This window comes from Stegostoma tigrinum, chromosome 1 (genome assembly GCF_030684315.1).
Source record: "Stegostoma tigrinum isolate sSteTig4 chromosome 1, sSteTig4.hap1, whole genome shotgun sequence".
Taxonomy (NCBI): Eukaryota; Metazoa; Chordata; class Chondrichthyes; order Orectolobiformes; family Stegostomatidae; genus Stegostoma; species Stegostoma tigrinum.
The window spans coordinates 114,258,459-114,278,975 of record NC_081354.1 but is presented as its reverse complement, the minus strand read 5'-3'; the positions used below and the strand labels follow the sequence as shown (position 1 = coordinate 114,278,975).

At 41.1% G+C, this 20,517-nt stretch overlaps 1 protein-coding gene across 3 annotated transcripts in view; it reads right to left on the bottom strand.

The window, feature by feature from the left end:
- Window positions 1-903: 903 nt before the first annotated feature.
- zdhhc2 (zinc finger DHHC-type palmitoyltransferase 2) overlaps window positions 904-20,517 on the bottom strand; it is a 101,803-nt gene continuing 82,189 nt past the window's right edge. For all 3 annotated transcript variants that reach the window (XM_048544508.2, XM_048544491.2, XM_048544500.2), the window contains 6 exons: window positions 15,697-15,829; window positions 9,599-9,725; window positions 8,125-8,217; window positions 7,683-7,798; window positions 4,714-4,789; window positions 904-3,532 (listed from right to left, as the gene is read on the bottom strand). In XM_048544508.2, the coding sequence (XP_048400465.1) occupies window positions 4,749-4,789; window positions 7,683-7,798; window positions 8,125-8,217; window positions 9,599-9,725; window positions 15,697-15,829 (510 nt within the window). In that variant the 3' untranslated portion in view covers window positions 904-3,532; window positions 4,714-4,748. The remainder of the gene's footprint in view (window positions 3,533-4,713; window positions 4,790-7,682; window positions 7,799-8,124; window positions 8,218-9,598; window positions 9,726-15,696; window positions 15,830-20,517) is intronic.

Here is a 20,517-nt window from a genome sequence, read left to right as displayed (position 1 = left end):
TGGCTGTTATTATAGTATTTTATGTTGTGCTATAAGGTGTGTGATTTATATATATTTTAGCATTATTTATTTTAAAGTTTGGATGACAGTTAATGGCATGTGAGCATTGGTCTGTGTGTTTGATGGAGCTTAATGAGTAACTTGTAATTATTATATAGTCATGGTGATTCTTTTAAAAATAGTCTGAGAGAGCTAGTTTTTGGTGGCTAATGGGAACTTGTTTACAATAGTACAGTATTTACCAGCAAACTAAGTTGTGCATTAGGCTTTCAATTTAAGGCCAGAGTTTTTTTTTTAACCTTTTGTGCAGAGAAAACACCAATAGCTTACAAACAAATCATCTGTGTTTCAGTTTGGCAGTTTTGTAGAAGCCATGGCTAAAGCTCAATGTGTAAAATTGTTGTTCCCTAAGGAAGAACTCAGCTAAGCATGGTTAAGAAATCAATTATTCAGTGTAAGGAGTTTAGCTTTAATGTCCAGACCAGAAGTATCACAACCCTGAAGGGGGAGGGATAGAATTTGAAACTAAGAAAGTCTCAGTTGTATGAAGGCTCAAGGAAGAGACTGTCAGATTCCCAAGACCAGGAATTGAAACACTGCGGAACTAAACCTTATAAACATGGTAGAGATGGGAATTCTCTGTGATGAGTACTTTAAACGAATGTTTTTAAGGTTAACTTTATGTACTTTACCATGCATTTTCAAATCCCTAATCTAGTATAATATGTAAAAAGTTTGGTTTATTGTACGAGGTGTAGAGCTGGATGAACACAGCAGGCCAAGCAGAATCAGAGGAGCAGGAAAGCTGATGTTTTGGCTCTGGGCCCGTCTCCATTTCTGAAGAAGGGTCCAGACCTGAAACGTCAGCTTTCCTGCTCCTCTGATGCTGCTTGACCTGCTGTGTTCATCCAGCTCCAAACCTTGTTATTCTCAGATTCTCCAGTATCGGCAGTTCCTACTACCTTTGTTTTTCTGTGCCTTGTCTTTGTTTATTTTGCGTAATAAACTCCTGTTTTAGGTTACATCCAAATCTGCAGCGTTGTGAGTTTGTGTTTCAATGAAAGACCAACTTGATAAAACCAAAAGAAAGAACATAACCATCAGACCAGATTTTAGTCTGGGACCTGATCTGTATTGGAAGGACATCAGCTAGCATCGTAATACTCTACATTTTAAAAAAAATCATTCACAGGATGAGGGCATCACTGACCAGGCCGGCATTTATTGCCCATCCCTCATTGCAAGAGAGTAGTTAAGAGTCAATCACATTGCTGTGGTTCTGGAGTCACGTGTAAACCAGATCAGATAAGAATGGCAGTTTTCTTAAAGAAGTTAGTGAACCAGGTGGATTTTTCCCAACAATTGACAAAAGATTTCTGATCATCATTAGACTTCTAATTCCAGATTTTACTCGAATTGAATTCAAATTCCGCTATCTGCCACGGTGGGTATTGAATCCAGGTCCACGGAACATTTTCAGGGTCTCCAGATTAATAGTCCAAGGACAATACCACTAAGCCATCATCTCCCCAGTTGGATATTCTTCAATACTTTCCAAGGCTGAGATTCCAACTGAACTTTTAGGGTTTTCAAGCTTATACAGAATAAGGATCCCTCCAGTACCTACAATTGCATGTAACATTCACAACTGAAATAGCAATGTTTTAAGGGAACAGTTCATATTACAGCTTCTACGATACTTATTGATAATATATTTTGACTTTTGTTGAGTCATCGACCAATATTTTGTTCCATTTTTATAGTAATGTCATTCATTTTAAAGAACTGGTGTCAGTGATACAATCTGAAATCCTACACCATTTTTCAAAGAAATATCTCAGCATAATGCCCCAACAGAAACTAATTTGGCAATTAATTTATTCTAATGGAATAGTACCAACATTACTCATCCTGTCCACTGAGATCAGCATTTCTGCCTTTATTTAAAATCCAGCAGTTCACAACCCTCAAAACTACTACTAATTTTATATCAATCCATGTGAATGTGCTATAGTAACAATGAATGAGTACAATTTTGTTTACTGGCATATTTTAAAATAGACTTAAAAGAGGGCTGCCTGTATTTTGTTTGAAAATAAGTAGCCAGACATATGTGCACCTTCGGCAAAACCTAAATAGAAATCACTGTCACAGAATTCTAACTTTCATTGTACAGTGAAAGGCTTTCATCCTAGTTATCTCAGCAATTGTTCAAATTTACTTATGTATCAAGTTGGAAAGAAAATAATAGATGCTTAACTTTTGAACTGCTAATGGGACATTGCCAAACTATATCAAGATCCAATAACTAGCTATTCTGATAATTCATTTCAAATTGCTTACACTGAGCTCAACATTAAATGAAGGCACTGTGAGGGGGCAATTTGTGCTTTCTCTACTCAATTCTTCAACAAAATGTGTGTTTGATATTTTAAATCACTTTGTGTTGACCACGAAAATTGCACTTCATATCAATTATCCAAAATAATGCGCAAATGCAGCAAAGCAGTCTTTGCATGCATCATTCACTTTGTTCATTCTGTTAGGAGACAGTTTTATAATGGTACAGATGAATTTTTCATACTGACTTAATAACTTTTATAGCAGGAGGAGGGGAAGTTTTGTTCCCCAAAAACTGGCCACTGGCTTTTTTTTTATGGAACCAGTTTGTGTCTACACAAATAAACTGAAAAGGATTGAATGCCACATTTGGACAATGCAAGCTGACATTACAAATAAAGCATACAGAACACTGCAAGTCTACAATATCTTTTTCAAATGGCTGTACATTTTCCCTCTGCAGCACTCTAGCCCTGTAGCTAACTACTGCAAGAAGCTGTGGCAAAATTGTAAATTATCTTCCTCAGAAGACATTCAGGAAGCAATACCCAAAATATTGTATTCTTGCCACAAATCTTTGAAAAAAAATTCAATATGTGTATAAATGAAAGGCATGTTCATGATATCTCTTCTATTTTTCTCAGATATCACTGCTTAATATTTAAACTTAAATTCTCTACTTTTTACAAAATCTTTAACATTGCCTGTTAAAGAAAGCAGTTAATTTCCGTTAAGACTCAAAATGTTATCATATGTATTGCTCCCAAAGAATGTGCCTTTGTACATGTATGATTTGATCAAGAAATCAAAACAATAGTATGTAATGTAATGAACAATGATACAACCAGTCTCATTTTCACACAGTTTCGATGGGCAAAGTGCCACTTTTTTTCAGAAACCTCATAGCTTGCCCTGCCGCAATGCCAATTATCCTTGCTATAAATGTTTAAGCATGTTTTGTTAAGCAATACATTCAGAATAGAATTCCCGTTGTACATTTAAGAGCGACTGGACCAATATGGTGTATGTGTTAAGCAGTGATTGTAGGAAAGCCAATTGGTCACGGGAATATTTCCTTTGGAGCATACCCACACAGGCACAGACATCTGACAGGGATGGTGGGCAGGTGAAGATTGGGATCTTGGAGAATGCTTCTTCCCAGAATTTCCTCCATAAGCAGCTGCACCTAGGGCTAATACAGATACAGTAGATATAGATTTCCATAGCATCACAATGGGTAATGTTTTTGTCTTAAACAATCTGGTTGAGGCGTTACTTGCTCATTATAGAGCCAGTCTGCACCATTTCACCAAATCACTTCCCAGCCGGTAAAGGCTGAATCACAACCCACGCTTCCAATTTTATTTGTGTCATTGGGCTCAGTTCAAAGCTAGCTAACAAAACATTCATTGTAATACAATATTTCCTATTGTTTATAAACTTTTATCAACAATTTTAGTTTAACATTAGATGTCGTTCTCAATCTCATTAATAACAAAATACCATAAAAACAACATAGTGACAAAAATGCTGTTCCATTCATCAAACAGAACTGTTGAAGGGACAATTGCTGCTGGCATTTTGTGCAGACTGAGATGAAGGGGACCACGGTGACTAAGCCTACTCAACCATTGGAGAGATCCTGCATCAGTCTCCCAGCAATGGGAAATCATCCCCTGATTAAGTGGGGGAGGGCAGAAGGGGCTGTTATGAGATATCTGGCCAGTGGTGCTGGAGGTCATTTTCCAGAAGCGAGCAGCGATTAGTTTGAGTAAAATTGATGGAAGTGAAAATGCTTGAGGGGTGGTATTTCCCTAAGAAATAACATAGATGTAACTTCGACAGAAAACCTGGAGCACTGCTGTAAGTAGCTGAGCATTGTATTGGCACTGTTTTGCTGGAGGCCCTGGCTAAAATCAAAATAAGACCTGTAAAAATTCAGGGTCCAAGTCTGTATATAAATTGAAAGAGGAGGCAGAATTTTCATAGATATCCATGCAACCTAATAAAGAAAAACAGAAATTTTCATTGATTCCTTGTGAAAATTAAAGCAGGCAACCGGGAGAACTCCACTTGAATTTCACAGCTCGAAATCTTAATATAATTTCATGATTTCAACAGGATGATACAATGATAATGAATACTATGTTTTCATTGAACAAGACTTATACCAGCTACTTAGACACCTAGACTCTATCAAGGTACTGTCTGGAGCACAAAATATAGAGTTCTTAATTCCATTACACAGTGATGTGTACAATTTGATAGAATTGATGGATGACTAAGGTGTTGTTCTATTCTTCCCAAATATTATAATAGACATAAACGAGTGATGAACAGCAAATGTTATGATGGCATTTGTCATGTACTTACATTTGCCAGCTGTTACAGCTTTGCTTGAAATGTACCTAGGTCTCATTCTCTATAACCATGACAGGATTACTCATACCTATAAGTTAACAACCAATTAAACAGTCAGTCATATAACATGCAGTTTCATAGTCTCCCTGTAATTTTTAGTTTTATAGAAATTTGCTTCATGTGATTGTTATAGGACTTCTAATATCTCTCAACTTTATAGCCCACAAAGCAAATATTTGAGCCGTTTTCGAAGTCAGAGAGGTTGACTACCATATATAGTGGTGCAATGTCATGTGTGAGATTTATGTATGTATTGTAAGACCCCTTATTTTAGAGCTTGGGTTTTGAAGCAGTGGTTTGTGGAATTTGACCTGTGTCTATGAAGGGGTTTAATGATTAACTTGGAAGGCTTTCTGAAGCCTGAGTTTGTAAACAAAAATCATTGAGAGTGGTACAGTTCTTGGAGGCTAATCAGGAATTGTTTATATTAAGGAGAGATTTAGCAGTAAACCAAAGTAAACAAAGTAGTGCTTTTGGCTTCTGTTAGAAGAATCAGAAATCGTGTTTTAATTTTGGCCTAATGGAAACACCTTAATGGAAATCCCTACGTCTGTAGGAATCATTGTTGAAGCAGGATGTGGAAAACAGATTCTCCTGAAGAAAACAGATGGTTTAGAATTGTTGATAGGCTACCTCAATGTAAGAGAGAAATTGAGAAGAACGGTTTTTTCCACCCAGAGGATTTTGGAGTTTGAAACTTCTACCTGAGTCAGGAACTCTCAAAACATTTAAGCAGTACTTAGACATTCACTTAGTTTCCAGGGCAATGGACCAAGAGTTGGAAAACGAGATGAGTGTGGTCAGATCTTTATTCAATTCCATGGACATGGCCAATGCATACAACAAACAAACAGCTGTAGGCCATTCAACACCTCAAGTCTGCTACATCATTCAACTTGATCACAAATGATCATTGAGCTCAATGCACTAATCCTGCTCTCACCCCATGCCCTTGATCCATTTAACCATATAGCAATATCTACCTCCTTCTTGAACACACAATGCCTTGGCTTCAATCACTTTCTGTGATGGTGAATTCCACAGGCTTACTATTGTCTGGGTGAATAAATTTTCTCCACACTTCAGTCCAAGAAAGGTTTACCCCTTATCCTTAAACTATGACCCACTTGTACAGGACTCGCCACCATCAGAAACATCCTTTCTATATCCAACCAGCCTAGTTCTGTTAGAAGTTTATAGGTTTCTATCAGAATACCCCCTACCCCCTGCCCACCATTCCTTTAAATTCTAGTGAATATAATCCTAACTGACTCAATCTCTTCCCGAACCTCAGTCCTGCCGTCCCAGAAATCATTTGCTGCACTCCCTCTATAGCAAGAACATCCTTCCTCAGATAAGGAGACCAAAACTGCATACTATATTCCTGGTTTGGCATCACTGATGCCCTATATATTTGCAGCAGAGCATTCTTGTTCCTGTACCCCAATCCTTTCACTATGAATGCTAAAATGAAGTTTGCCTTCTTTACTGCCTGCTTCACCTGCATGCTTACTTTCAGTGACTTGTGCATGAGAACACCCAGGTTTCATTGATAACTCCCCTCTCTCAACTTACACCATTCACATAATAATTTGCCTTCCTATTTTTGCTACTAAAATTGCATCCGCTATGCATTTGTCCACTCATTCAGTCTGTCCAAATCACACTGCAACATCTCTGCATCCTCCTCACAGCTCATTCTTCCATCATGGAAGATTTGTGTCATCTGCGAACTTGAGATACTACATTGTGAATAGCTGGGGTCCTATTACTGATCCCTGTGGTATCCCACTGTCACTGCCTGCCATTCAGAAAAAGACCCATTTCTTCCATCTCTTTGTTTCCTGTCTGCTAATCAACTTTCTATCCATCTCAAGATATACCCCCAATCCCACACGCTTTAATTTTACACCTTAATCTTTTACGTGAGATTTTGTCAAAACTTATCTGAAAGTTCAAATAAGCCACATCTACTGGCTTCCCATATCAACTCTACTAGTTACATCCTTGAAGAATCCTAGTAGATTTCTCAAGCGTGATATTATTGTTGTAAATCCATACTGACTCTATCTGATTCTACCACCATTTTCTAAGTGATTTGCTATAAAAGTCGTTGATAATGAACTCTAGCACCTTGCCTACTACCGATGTCAGACTCACTGGTCTGTAATTCCCGATTTTCTCTCTACCTCCAGTTTTGAACAACAGAGTTGCATTAGCTACTCTCCAATTGTTTAAACTGCTCCAGAGTCTAAAGAATCTTGGAAGATGACCACCAACACATTGACTATTTTTATTGGGCTGAATGGCCTCATTCTTTGCTGTAAACATCTACAAATCTATTCTTGACAATATTCGCTTTGTTTTCTTTAATGAGGATATTAGTGCTCCCTACAAAGGAGGATCATAAATAATAGAATAATGATATGAGAATTTAGGATCAACTGGATTGGATAAGGTGCACATCTTCCCTCTCTTTTACATTTTCTTATGCCACAATCAGAAGGCTGACAGCACTGCAGGGCATTTCTGATGACTGCCCAGTAAGCCTGATTCAATAATGATACTTATATTTGTAGACCTGTCCCTGAAAACTGAAAATCCTCTCTCAAAGATTCACGTATTTTAATACAGCGACTTTGAAAAAAAATTCAATTCAGCAAGAGGGTTGTTTTCAATTTCCTTTTTGGGTAAAATGCAAAATATATCATCACTTGTTAGATAACCCTGCAGAAGTTTGCCCCTTGAAATGCCTCAAAGCCTTGTGGCTGTAAACTACATTCAGTTTATTAAGTATCAATGATCTGCAATGTATTAGCAGAACTGTACTATGGTTCTAGTATTTTCTAATTTCAAACCAATATTACCTGTTTTTAGTTTGTGCGAAGTTATTTAAATTGTAAAATGTTCCAAATACTCACCAAGCTTGCCTTTCTCATCATCAGAAGCTCCCTCAGACCATGTTTGGCCACTACCCAGTAAATGGTTCTGGGATTCTCGTAAAGGTTTTGCAGGAAATGGATGTGCTTCAGTAATACTGTGAACCAGGTGATAAAAGAATTAGCTCAGTATGTGGTGGCTCCTTTGACTCAATCTCCAGCATACTGCACAATGCCAGGCACTCACTCATACCACAATGCATCACTTGTGCTGTGTAATGAACTGTGTAGATTGGACTAACATGTCATTCAGGGAAGAACTGCGTAGAATTACCATATTAGAAAGTGATACGTCAAATCAAAGATAGAACACAACTAAATAAGTATTTCTTTTGCTTATTAAAAAACATTATTTGGTTCTGCAAAAAAAAAATCAAAATCTTTTTATGTTGAAATAGCATGGCAATAAATAAATAACAATTACTTTTTGGCAGATATGTTCTGAGCAGATGGAGTGGATGGCTGCTCTGGATCCTGATTCACTAAGCACGTTGGAAAGGAACAACCGTCACCTAGACTGCATTTAAAAAAGGAAGTTCATTTTTTTTGAAATGCACAATTTATTGTCATTTAACTCAGAAATTTAATATAGTATCAATGTTTTGTACACTGTTTTCATCACCCCTGTTGACAAATGATCACACAGCATGTTTATTCCTCAGTATACTTAGTTCAATCTGGACGGCTGCTGCCTCGCTCAGAAAGATCCCGCGTCCAATTACCTGTCTGTGGTGATTTCGCTGATGTTATTTGACTGAAAAAGCTGTGATTTCCAATGTTCACAATGTTCTCCAATCCATGCTCTTATTTTATGTTCAGAGGGGCTAGTTATTTCATGTCACCCTTAAACATTAGCCTCAAACCTCTGGCAAGATGTGACTGCATTGGAGAATGTGCAGAAGCAATTTACAAGAATGATTCTAGGAATGAGGAACTTTGGTTAGGATGATAGATTGCAGAATTTGGGACTATTCTCCTTGGAGAGATCAGGGCTGAAAGGAGATCTGATTGAGATTTTTAAAATCATGAGTGGGTTGGACAGAGTAAATAGGCTGAAGCTTTTTCCAAAAAAAAACTCTCTCTCACGGCAAATTCTTAGGCCATGGAATGCACTGTCTGGAAATGTGATGAAGGCAGGTTCAATTGAGGCATTAAAGAGGGCATCGTTTGGATATGGGGAAAATGGAGGCAACTGGCACCAGGTAAGAAAGCTGAACTAAATATTAGAGCTGGGGGAGGCACAATGGCTGAATAGCCTCTTTGTGCACTGCAATAATACTCAACCCTACTTCTTTACATCAGCTCCATTTGCCCCAACAAACCAATTTAAAACTTAACCAAGTCCATCACAGCCTCAACCTATTCATGTAACAATCGGTTTTCCATCTGAATGCCTCCTAATTAGGGGCAGTCTTTTTAATTGATTTCCTGACAATTCTTTGCAATGGTTTTACTAAATCTCTCTACGACTTCACTTTTTTGTGCATATTTAGAATTTCATTTAAACTGATCTTTTCAATGAAGCTTTTGGTTGCCTCTTCCAACTTCCTCACCTAGAATTAGCTTTCATTCCTTTAGCCCCTTGTATTTTCAAAATTTTCACAAAATTTTCCATATGGATGTCAGGTGGAAGGAGTTGCTACTATTCTGATCCTAACTTATCAATAAACATATTTTATTTGCCACATTGTGTGATAGTGTCACTCTTTTTATGGAAGTCCACAGCAATATATTAAATCAAACAATATAAGATATCAATTATAAATGCATATTTGACTGTCAGAAAACATTAAACTTCATTTACATTTTAAAATATTATTTTCAACAGTAACATAATCTTTATTCTAAATTAAAATGCTTCAATAAAAGACAAGGAAACTCAGAAAATTGAGCTGTACCTTGTAAAGATGGGTAGCAACCAGTATTTCTTCTCATCTCCAAATACTTGCTTCATATTTTTGCTGCATCCTAAGCTAAATCCATTCTTGTCAGGACCTTGTCGAAACACAGGTGCTCTGAAGGCCTCTGAAACAAAATATAGTCATTAATAGTCTTTGAACTGTTGTACAAATAAATATTTCAATCCTTTTTATTTTACCGCTTGGACCACTATCCATTGTGCTTTGAGGTTTAACTACGGAGCTGACGTCACAAGCAAGATAGAATCCGAAGTAGGATGTTTTACTCATTATAGTTTATTATATGTCATTTCTGAATCAATCTCCATCATTTCATCTAAGATAACAAAGTGTGAAGCTGGATGAACACAGCAGGCCAAGCAGCATCTCAGGAGCACAAAAGCTGACATTTCGGGCCTAGACCCTTCATCAGAGCAGGGGATGGGGAGAGGGGTCTGAAATAAATAGGGAGAGTGGGGGAGGCGGACCCAAGATGGATAGAGGAGAAGATAGGTGGAGAGGAGAGTATAGGTGGGGAGCTGGGGAGGGGATAGGTCAGTCCGGGGAGGACGGACAGGTCAAGGAGGTGGGATGAGATTAGTAGGTAGGAAATGGATGTGTGGCTTGAGGTGGGAGGAGGGGATAGGTGAGAGGAAGAACAGGTTAGGGAAGTGGGGATGAGCTGGGCTGGACGAATGGTCAGTCCTCAGCAAGGGGATCACCTTTGTCACCCTCCACCCACACATCAACGAATACCAATCACATTTGGACATGAAGCAGTTTTTCCGCCGCCTTCGCCTCCACGCTTACTTCTTTAACTGGGATCCTCACCCTCCCTCCACTGACCCCTTCACCCATTTCCAACACAAGTCCTCCTCCTGGACACCACCCCTAGGCCTCCTACCCTCCCTCGACCTCTTCATCTCCAACTGCCGACGAGACATTAACCGCCTCAACCTCTCCACGCGTCTCACCCACTCCAACCTCTCCCCCGCAGAACGGTCGGCCCTCCGCTTCCTCCGCTCCAACCCCAACCTCACCATCAAACCCGCAGACAAGGGAGGTGCAGTGGTAGTATGGCGCACTGACCTCTACATCGCCGAGGCCTAACGCCAACTCTCCAACACCACCTCCTACTGCCCCCTTGATCATGACCCCACCCACGAGCACCAAACCATCATCTCCAATACCATCCATGACCTCATCACCTCAGGGGACCTCCCACCCACAGCCTCCAACCTTATTGTTCCCCAACCCCGCACAGCCCGTTTCTATCTCCTTTCTAAAATCCACAAACTCGCCTGCCCTGGCCGACCAATTGTCTCCACCTGCTCCTGCCCCACCAAACTCATCTCCACCTATCTGGACTCCATTTTCTCCCCCTTGGTCCAGGAACTCCCCACCTATGTCCATGACACCACCCACGCCCTGCACCTCCTCCAGAACTTCCAATTCCCTGGTCCCCAACACCTCATTTTCACCATGGATGTCCAGTCCCTATACACCTGCATTCTTCATGCAGGTGACCTCAAGGCCCTCTGCTTCTTCCTGTCCCGCAGGCCTGACCAGTCCCCCTCCACCGACACCCTCAATCGCCTAGCCGAACTTGTCCTCACCTTCATCAACTTTTCTTTCGAATCCTCCCACTTCCTACAGACAAAGGGGGTGGCCATGGGTACCCGCATGGGCCCCAGCTATGCCTGCCTCTTTGTAGGTTACGTGGAACAGTCCCTCTTCCGCACCTACACTGGCCCAAACCCCACTTCTTCCTCCGTTACATTGATGGCTGTATTGGCGCCGCCTCTTGCTTCCAAGAGGAGCTTGAACAGTTCATCCACTTCACCAACAACTTCCACCCCAACCTCAAGTCCACCTGGGCTATCTCCAACACATCCCTCACCTTCCTGGACCTCTCAGTCTCCATCTCAGGTAACCAGCTAGAAACTGATGTCTATTTCAAGCCCACTAACTCCCACAGCTACCTAGAATACACCTCCTCCCACCCACCCTCCTGCAAAAATTTCATCCCCTATTCCCAATTCCTTCTCCTCCACTGCATCTGCTCCCAGGATGAGGCATTCCACTCCCGCACATCCCAGATGTCCGCGTTCTTCAAGGACCACAACATCTTCCCCGCAGTGGTCGAGAAGACCCTTGACCGTGTCTCCCGCATTTCCCGCGACACATCCCTTGCACCCCGCCCCCGAAATAACTGCCCTAAGAGAATCCCCCTCATCCTCACATACCACCCCACCAAACTCCGGATACAACGCATCATCCTCTGACACTTCCGCCATCTACAATCCTACCCCACCACCCAAGACATTTTTCCATCCCCACCCTTGTCTGCCTTCCGGAGAGACCACTCTGTCCGTGACTCCCTTGTCTGCTCCACACTCCCCTCCAACCCCACCACACCAGGCACCTTCCCCTGCAACTGCAGGAAGTGCTACGCTTGCCCCAACACCTCCTCTCTCACCCCCATCCCAGGCCCCAAGATGACTTTCCATATTAAGCAGATGGTCACCTGCACATCTGCCAATGTAGTATACTGTATCCATTGTACCCGGTGTGGCTTCCTCTACATTGGGGAAACCAAGCGGAGGCTTGGGGACAGCTTTGCAGAACACCTCTGTTCAGTTCTCAATAAACAACTGCACCTCCCAGTCGCGGACCATTTTAGCTCCCCCTTCCCATTCCTTAGACGATATGTCCATCCTGGGCCTCCTGCAGTGCCACAATGATGCCACCCGAAGGTTTCAGGAACAGGAATTCATATTCTGCTTGGGAACCTGCAGCCCAACGGTATCAATGTGGACTTCACAAGCTTCAAAATCTCCCCTTCCCCCACCGCATCCCAAAACCAGCCCAGTTCGTCCCCACCTCCCTAATCTGTTCTTCCTCTCACCTATCCCCACCTCCCACCTCAAGCCACACCTCCATTTCCCACCTACTAATCTCATCCCACCTCCTTGGCCTGTCCGTCCTCCCCGGACTGACCTATCCCCTTCCTACCTCCCCACCTATACTCTCCTCTCCACTTATCTTCTCCTCTATCCATCTTCGGTCCGCCTTCCCCTCGCTCCCTATTTATTTCAACACCCTCTCCCCATCCCCCTGTCTGATGAAGGGTCTAGACCCGAAACGTCAGCTTTTGTGCTCCAGAGATCCTGCTTGGCCTGCTGTGTTCATCCAGCTTCACACTTTGTTATCTTGGATTCTCCAGCATCTGCAATTCTCATTATCTCCATCACATCATCTCATTGCTTCCTCACCCAGTCTAGCATTCTTACCACCATTACTTTGCCTTTCTAACTTTATAGCATCAGCTTCAAATATATTTAACTAACAGTAACTCATAGCACCTTAAATCTTACAGTTCAGAGTCAGAATTGAGCAGTAGTTGGGGCGGTGGGGACAAAATCGTTGGAAGTGCCAGAAGACCCAGCTGAAGAGGTAGATTCTTTGTCAGATAAGGCAAGGCTGGGGGGCAGAGCTGAAGTATGGTAGACAGCTCTGCCATCAGTGGTAGGGTATTAATCACAACAAATCAGTTGGATTATGACTTTAGCTGACAGATCCTTTCTCTCTAAAATAACTTCAGCCATTGCATTTTTGCCTCAGTTAGATTATGAGATTTCAGCTCACACCCCCACTTGGGGTCCCAAAACCCACACTGGGAAGATGAGTGGTTTGTAGACTAACCTGTTCTCTAATTTATTATTTCATGGGATATCGGTGGCACTGGTGAGGCCAGAAAATGGTGCTTAACCCTAATTGTACCTGAACTGAATAGTTTGTGGTCATTTCAGGGCAATTAAGAGTCAAACACTGGTAAAGGGTCTGGAATAATCTGTTGGCCAGGCTGGATAAAGGCAGCATATTTCCTTCCTAAAAGGGCATTAGCGAACTGTGTGAGTTTTTACAGTCACTAAGAGCAAGCATGCAAGTACAGCAAGCAATAAAGAAGGAAATAGTTTGTTGGCGTTCATTGCAAGAGCTGACTGTATCTATACAGGGCCTTGGTGAGGCCACACTTGGAAAGTATGTGGAGTTCTGTTCTACTTATCCAAAAAACAGATATTTTTGCTAGAGAGACAGTGCAACAAAGGTTCACTAAACTGATTCTGAGGATGGTAGGTTTGTTGTATGAAGAGAGATAGGGTTGACTGGGCCTGTATTCACTGAAGTTTAGAAGAATGAGAGGGGTCCTCTTGAAAAGTATAAAACCCTCAGTGGATGCTGTCGCGATGTTTCCCCTGGCCAGGGGTTCGAGGATAAGGATCATGGTCTGAGTACATGGGCTATGCCATTTCCGACTGAGATGAGGAGATATTTCCAAACTCAAATGGTAGTGAACTTGTGGAATTCTCTACCACAGATGCTGAGGAGGCCAAGTTACAAAATCTACCTAAGGGAGAAATAGATACAATTTTAGAGCCTAAGGGCATCAACAGATATTAGGACAGAGTGGGAGTATGGTGTTGAGACAGAGGATCAGCCACAAACATGTTGAATGGGGTGGGGATGGGGGTCAGCTCACTGGGTAGGATGGCTCAATCCTGCTCACGTTTTCTATGTTTCTGTGTCACTGCTGACTGAAACTTGCTTTCAGTTCAAGATTGAATTAATTATATTTAAATTCCACCAGCTGGTGTGGTGGGATTCGAATCCGTGTAGCCATAGCATTCAGCTGGCTCTCTCTAGATTACATCAGATGCAAACATCCTGGAAGGCAAGATAAGACCTACAGAAGAGGGCTGATGAATATAGACAATGATGCTTGGTGCATTGAAAGGTCTTGCAGAAAGCCTGAGGTCAATGACAAGGAGCACAAAGGAGCCTGACTTTTTGTAGAGTTTGGTAAACATCTTCTTCAGGTGAAAATAGTGACCGACTCCAGAAATCATACTTGCCAATGCAACCATGAAGAAGCGTCTGATGGTCTATGTCTCATATTCAATTGTAGCACAAGCAGGAGCTGTCAATGTCTGGGTGCTGTTGTCATGAAGTCTTATTAACTAGTTCGGCTTGCTGCCATCTGAGCCCAGACCATTGCACACAGACCGTTAAATACCAATACACTAAAGGGTCTTGAAATGGTTCCCAGCAGTTCAACAATCAGTCCTTGAAAACATTTCTCAGACTGCTGAGGCAGTGTTGAGGAAGTAACAATAGCTGCAGAAAGTATGTACCTGTCTCAGCATGACAGCATTCATCCTTCCACTGTTGCTACTCTTGCAGTGCCCTTTGCTGTTACCTGTCAGCCTGCCAGCCAGCTGAAACTGCTGCCATTCATGCCAGGTTGGCACAAACTGAAGCCAGGGATGCTCAAGGTCATCCAACAACAGTATTTACAGTCTCCCTGGATGAAAGTCAGCAGCCTTCTACCAGCTCTGCTGTGGCACGGCAAAGCATGGGACACGGAAAATGGACAGGATGGAAGTCACAAGCATGACATTTGCTATATGGCATAATTTTATATTGTAAGTTTGGATGGAAATGTTTATTTTGACCTAGGTTTTTATTTTTGCATTATAACCAAATAGATGCTGTCACAGTCAGTAATGGAAGGAAGGCAAATTAGAATTATGCTCCTGGGCAATGCAGTTGAATAAGTCAATCATAGATAACCCAGGCAGAGAGGTCTGAAGAGAACTGTGCTGGCTGCTTCTTTCTGAGCTATTTGTCATACAGCTGGTGGCAAGGGGAGCATGCAAGCCATTCATATCCTAAAGGGTCCCTCCAAAGCCATTCAGATAGCAGGTGCTTTGTTTCAGCCAATGGCCTGCTCTGTCATATTTTGTGTGATAGCATGGTTTTGCATATCTGAGTGGCTTTGGTGGCCTGAGTCACATTATCAAAGGAGAGCCTGTGCTGCCCAGTAACCACTCTCTGACTTGCCAAAGCAGCTGAAATGCAGCTGGAAGAGTGTACTGCTGTAGAACAAAAGCTTCCTGGCCGCTGCCAGGATACAAAGCAGTGACCTGCATGAAATGTTGCACATGATCGCACATCTTTTATGTAATTAGAATCATATAAATGTTCTTTATGATCGCAAATGCTTGTTGAAATGGAAAATCAGAAGATTGTCTTACCAAGGGTAGACCTGTTTTTACTGACTAACCAGCAATGATATCCAAACAGGGAGGACAGGCTGATGGAAAACATTGCAGCTGCAAAGAACAGGAACATGATGTGGAACTTAGCTTGGGTGTCTGGCAGCCCATTCTGGATAAAGGAAACAAAAACAAGCATAAGAAAAAAATGCTGGAAACACAAAAGCAGTTCTAATATCTACTCTATGTAATTTTGGGTCGACATACAGCACATAAGAAAAATATTGCTGAAAATCTGAAATAAAAACAGCAATTGCTGAAAATTTTAATAGGTCTGTGGGCATATGTGGAGAGAAAAATGCTTTAAATCTGTGACCTTTGATCAGGAAATGTTCTGAATGAGTCCATTCAAAAGACTATCGAATTGAAACATTAACTTTGATATTCCCACCGTAGACACCGTCAGACTCTTCGATTTGCAGCATTTTGTGTTTTTTTTTACAATCCAGATTTGCTTTTATTTGTTTTCTATCTTCTGAAGCTAAAGGAACACAAGGGAGCAAGCCATTAAATCCACTCCCCATGTCTCTTCAGCCATTCATTAATGTCATGACTGATCCACACTTCAACTATATTCCACCCACTTTTGATCCTAATCGTTTAATTTTCTCACTTAACAAAATCATATTGATCTATCTTGACAACTTTGATTGTTTCATTAGCCTTTTAGTACTATGATCCTGAATATCTCAGTTTTTAATGTCTTGCCACTGGGGGCTGTACCTCTAGCTGCCTTAAGCTTTGTGTTTTCATCCCTTAATTGCTCTGTTTCACAAGTTCTCTCCTCTCTTAAAACTTACATCTTTTACCAAGTTTTTATTGAGCTGACTCAATTTCTCCTTACACAGCTTACCATTGAATTTTGTTTGGTAATACTGCTTAGGAAATGTCTTAGAACATTCTACTGAACTATAGTCACTGTATAAGTATATCATATTATAGGTATCATGGAGATGTGCCTTTAAGAACTGGATACTGAATATTAAAGAATATTCAACATATAGGAAGGCTGAGAAAGAAGGAAATGGAGGTGGGATAGGCATGATACTAAAGGACAGGATCATTGTTTTAGTAAGAGAAGATCCCTGACCAGAAGAACAAAGCTTAGAATCTGTCTAGGAGGAGCTAAGAAATAGCAAGTGTCGCAAACATTAGGTGGAGTGATTTACAGGCTATAAATCAGCCATGATAACATACAGCATGGTGAAAATCAGGAAATTAGAGGTGCACGTAGTCATAGGAATGGAGCAATCAAGAATGACTTCAATTTACAAACAGACTAGGTAAATCTATTGAGCACCAATGTTATGGAAGAAGAATTCCTGGGATTTCTTAGTCAATATTCAGTATTTAAAGAATTAATGCTGTTTTCCGAAAAACAACATACATTTCAAAAATATCCAAAAGGAAATGTGAGAAAGCCATGACCAACAAGGGAAGTGAAAGGCAGTATTTGATCAAAGGTTATAAAGTTGCAAAATAAAAATTATAAGCCTGAGGACTGGGAGAATTTTAGACTTCAAAGGAGAACAAAGAAATTAATAATGAAAGAGTGAGCGGAATATAAATGCAAAATAGCAAGAAACATAAAATAGATTGTAAAAGCTTCAATAAATATGTAAAATGTAAAAGGTTAGCAAAGACAACTGTGGGCACATTATTAGCACAGACTGGAGAATTTAGAATAGGAAATAGAAAAATGACAGAGGAGGTAAACAAATATGTTGATTTCAATTTGTACGACAAACTTGAGTATCTCTGCTATGACAAAAATTCCAAAATTTGTCAGGAAACACAAGTCTTGCCTCTGAACATATCCTCACTTATTTTTGTGGAAGTGGGCTGAGGCTGGCACATTTGAGTTTCTTGGAGACTACTGGCCATTTAAGTGACCAGCTGCCTCCACTGAAACAGGATTTTGGAGTTCCTAGAGTGTGGAGCACAGAGTGTGGAGATTAGACCGGATCAGAGTAGGTCTATCCTATGCCAATGTCTTAAGCGAGACCTTATTGAAAGCCTTCTGAAAATCTAAGAGAACCAAATCCATCAGCTCCCCTTTATCAATTCTACGAAGCACATTTTCATGGATTTCTTTTGGATAGCCAAGGCCAATATATCCCTTTGGAGACCTGGGGTAACTTTCCAGATTTGGTTTTGGGACATATGGTGAATGTATGGATGGGTGGGGGGATGGAGGTAACGGATCAGGCATCCTTCAGCAGGGATTGGTGGTCAGTAAACTGTGAAGAATATTGTGTGTAAATGGTGGATAAATCACTTACAATTGTATCACCTGTGAAGACCTGTTAACAAAGTGCCTTGAAGCATAGAAAATATGACATTTCCACTGACCAGAAACTAGATGAGGCCAGCAACATGAACGCTCATATTCATCTGACTAACAGCAGGTCAGATGCTAAGAATTCTGCACTGAGTAATTCACCTCCTGATTCCTCAAAGCCTGTCCACCATCTGCATGGCACATCTCAGAAGTTTGAAGGAATATTCTCCACTTGCCTGGATAAGTGCAGCTCCAATGACACTTAAGAAGCTTGACATCATCAAGGACAAAGCAGACTGCTTGATCAGTACCCCATCTGTACACCACCTTCACAGTTCAATCCATCCACAAGTGACCCAGTGGCAGCAGTGTGCATGCAAGACACTCTGCAGTAATGCATGAAGGCTCCTGACACAACATTTTCCAAACCTACCACTCCTACCACTTAAAAGGACGAGGGCAACAGATACATTGGAATACTACCACTGGAAAAATTCCCCTCCAAACCACCCATCAGACTGACTTGAAACCATATTATTGTTCTTCCACTGTTGCTGGGTCAAATGCCTGGGACTCCCTCCCTAAGAAGGCAGCTCACCAGCTTCTCAAGGGCCATTAAGGATGAGCAATAAATGCTGTCCCATTATATGCGATTAAAAACATTATGATTACAGTACTTTTCTCAATAGTGTGTAATCTGAATTGTATAAAGGCTACACCAACAGGCCTTCTCCTATGTACAGGAGAAAATGACGATTTTTAAATTTTTTTCTTTGGTCTGTAAAAAAAAAGTGATTGACAAGCTGTCATGCATTGTGTTCAGTAGGAGTTGCTACAATATGATGTGTTTAGTCCAAACAAAAAGGAGGCACTGATAGACCTGGATCTCAGGAATGAGATGGACCAAGTAAATCAAGTGTTCTTGGGGGAACATTTGGGGGACAGTACTCCTGAAACTGTCAGATTTAGGATGTAAACATCGAAACATAGAAAACATTGTAAATAGGAGCATGACTAGGCTATTCTGCTCTTCAAATCTGCTTCACCATTCAATATGATAATCAACTCATCAGAACTCTGTTCTCACTTTCTCCCCAATGATTTCTAAACCCTTCTCAAAAATGTTTAATGTTTTGACTTCAACCACTTTCTGTGACAGAGAATTCCACAGTTTCACCACCCCCTGAGTGAAGAAATTTCTCCTCATCTCAGACCTAAATGGTCTACCTTATATTACCTGTGTCACCTGTTCCGGACTCATTGAGGATATTCTTCCTGCATTTAACCTGCTGAGTCCAATTGGGATTATACAGCTTCCCATAAGAATCTCACTCTTAATTCTAACCTCCAGTGAAAACAATCTTAACTGATCAGTCTCCCTTCACATGTCAGTCTTGCCATCCCTGGAATCAGTCTGGTAAATCTTCATTGCATTCTCTCCATAGCCAGAGTATTCTTTCTCGGATTTTGTTTTTTATTCATTCACGAGATGAGGGAATCGCTGGCTAGGCCAGCATTTATTGCCCATCCCTAATTGCCCAGAGGTCAGTTATGGATCAAAAACAGTGCTGTGGATCTGGAGACACATGTAAGTCAGACCAGGTAAGGATGGCAGTTTTCTTCCCTAAAGGACATTAGTGAACCAGATGGGTTTTTCCTGACAATCGACAATGGGTTCATGGTCATCATTAGATTCTTAATTCCAGATATTTATTGAATTCAAATAGCATCATCTGCCATGGTGGGGATTCAAACCCAAGTCCCTGGGACATTACCTCTGTCCCTGCATTAACTGTTCAGCAATAATACCATAGGCCATTGGTTTCCCGTGTAGGAATTCAAAACTGCAATATTCCAGATATGGTCTCACCAAGGCCCTGTATAATTGCAGAAAGGCATCCCTGCTCCTGAACTTGAATTGCCTTGCTATGAAAGCCAATGGAGCATTTACCTTCTTCAATACCTGCTGCACTTGCATGCTTGCCTTCAGCAACTGGTATACAGGGACATCTAGGCCTTGTAGCACCTCCCCTTTCCTAATCCATTACCATTCATACAGGAATCTACCATCTAGTTTTTGCACTGCAAGTGATAATCTCACATTAATCCACATTATACTCCACGACCATGTATTTGCTCACTCACTCAACTTGTCCAAATCATACTAAAGCATTTCTGCATCCACTTTATAGTTTACCCTTCCACCCAGCTTTATGCCATCCGCTAATATGGAGACATTACATTTAGTTCCCTCATCTAAATCATGAATACACATTGTGAATAGCTGGTATCCAAGCACTGATTCCTGTGCTACTCCACTTGTAACTGCCAGCCACTCGGAAAAAGACCCATTTATTCTTATGCTGCCTCCTGTCTGCCCACCAGTACACCATCTCCAATCTCATCTGCTTTAATTTTATGTGCTAATCTCTTACATGGGATCACATCTTCAAAAACTTATAGAATATTTCTCAAGCATGATTTCCCTTTCATAACCCTATGCTGATCCTGTCACTGTT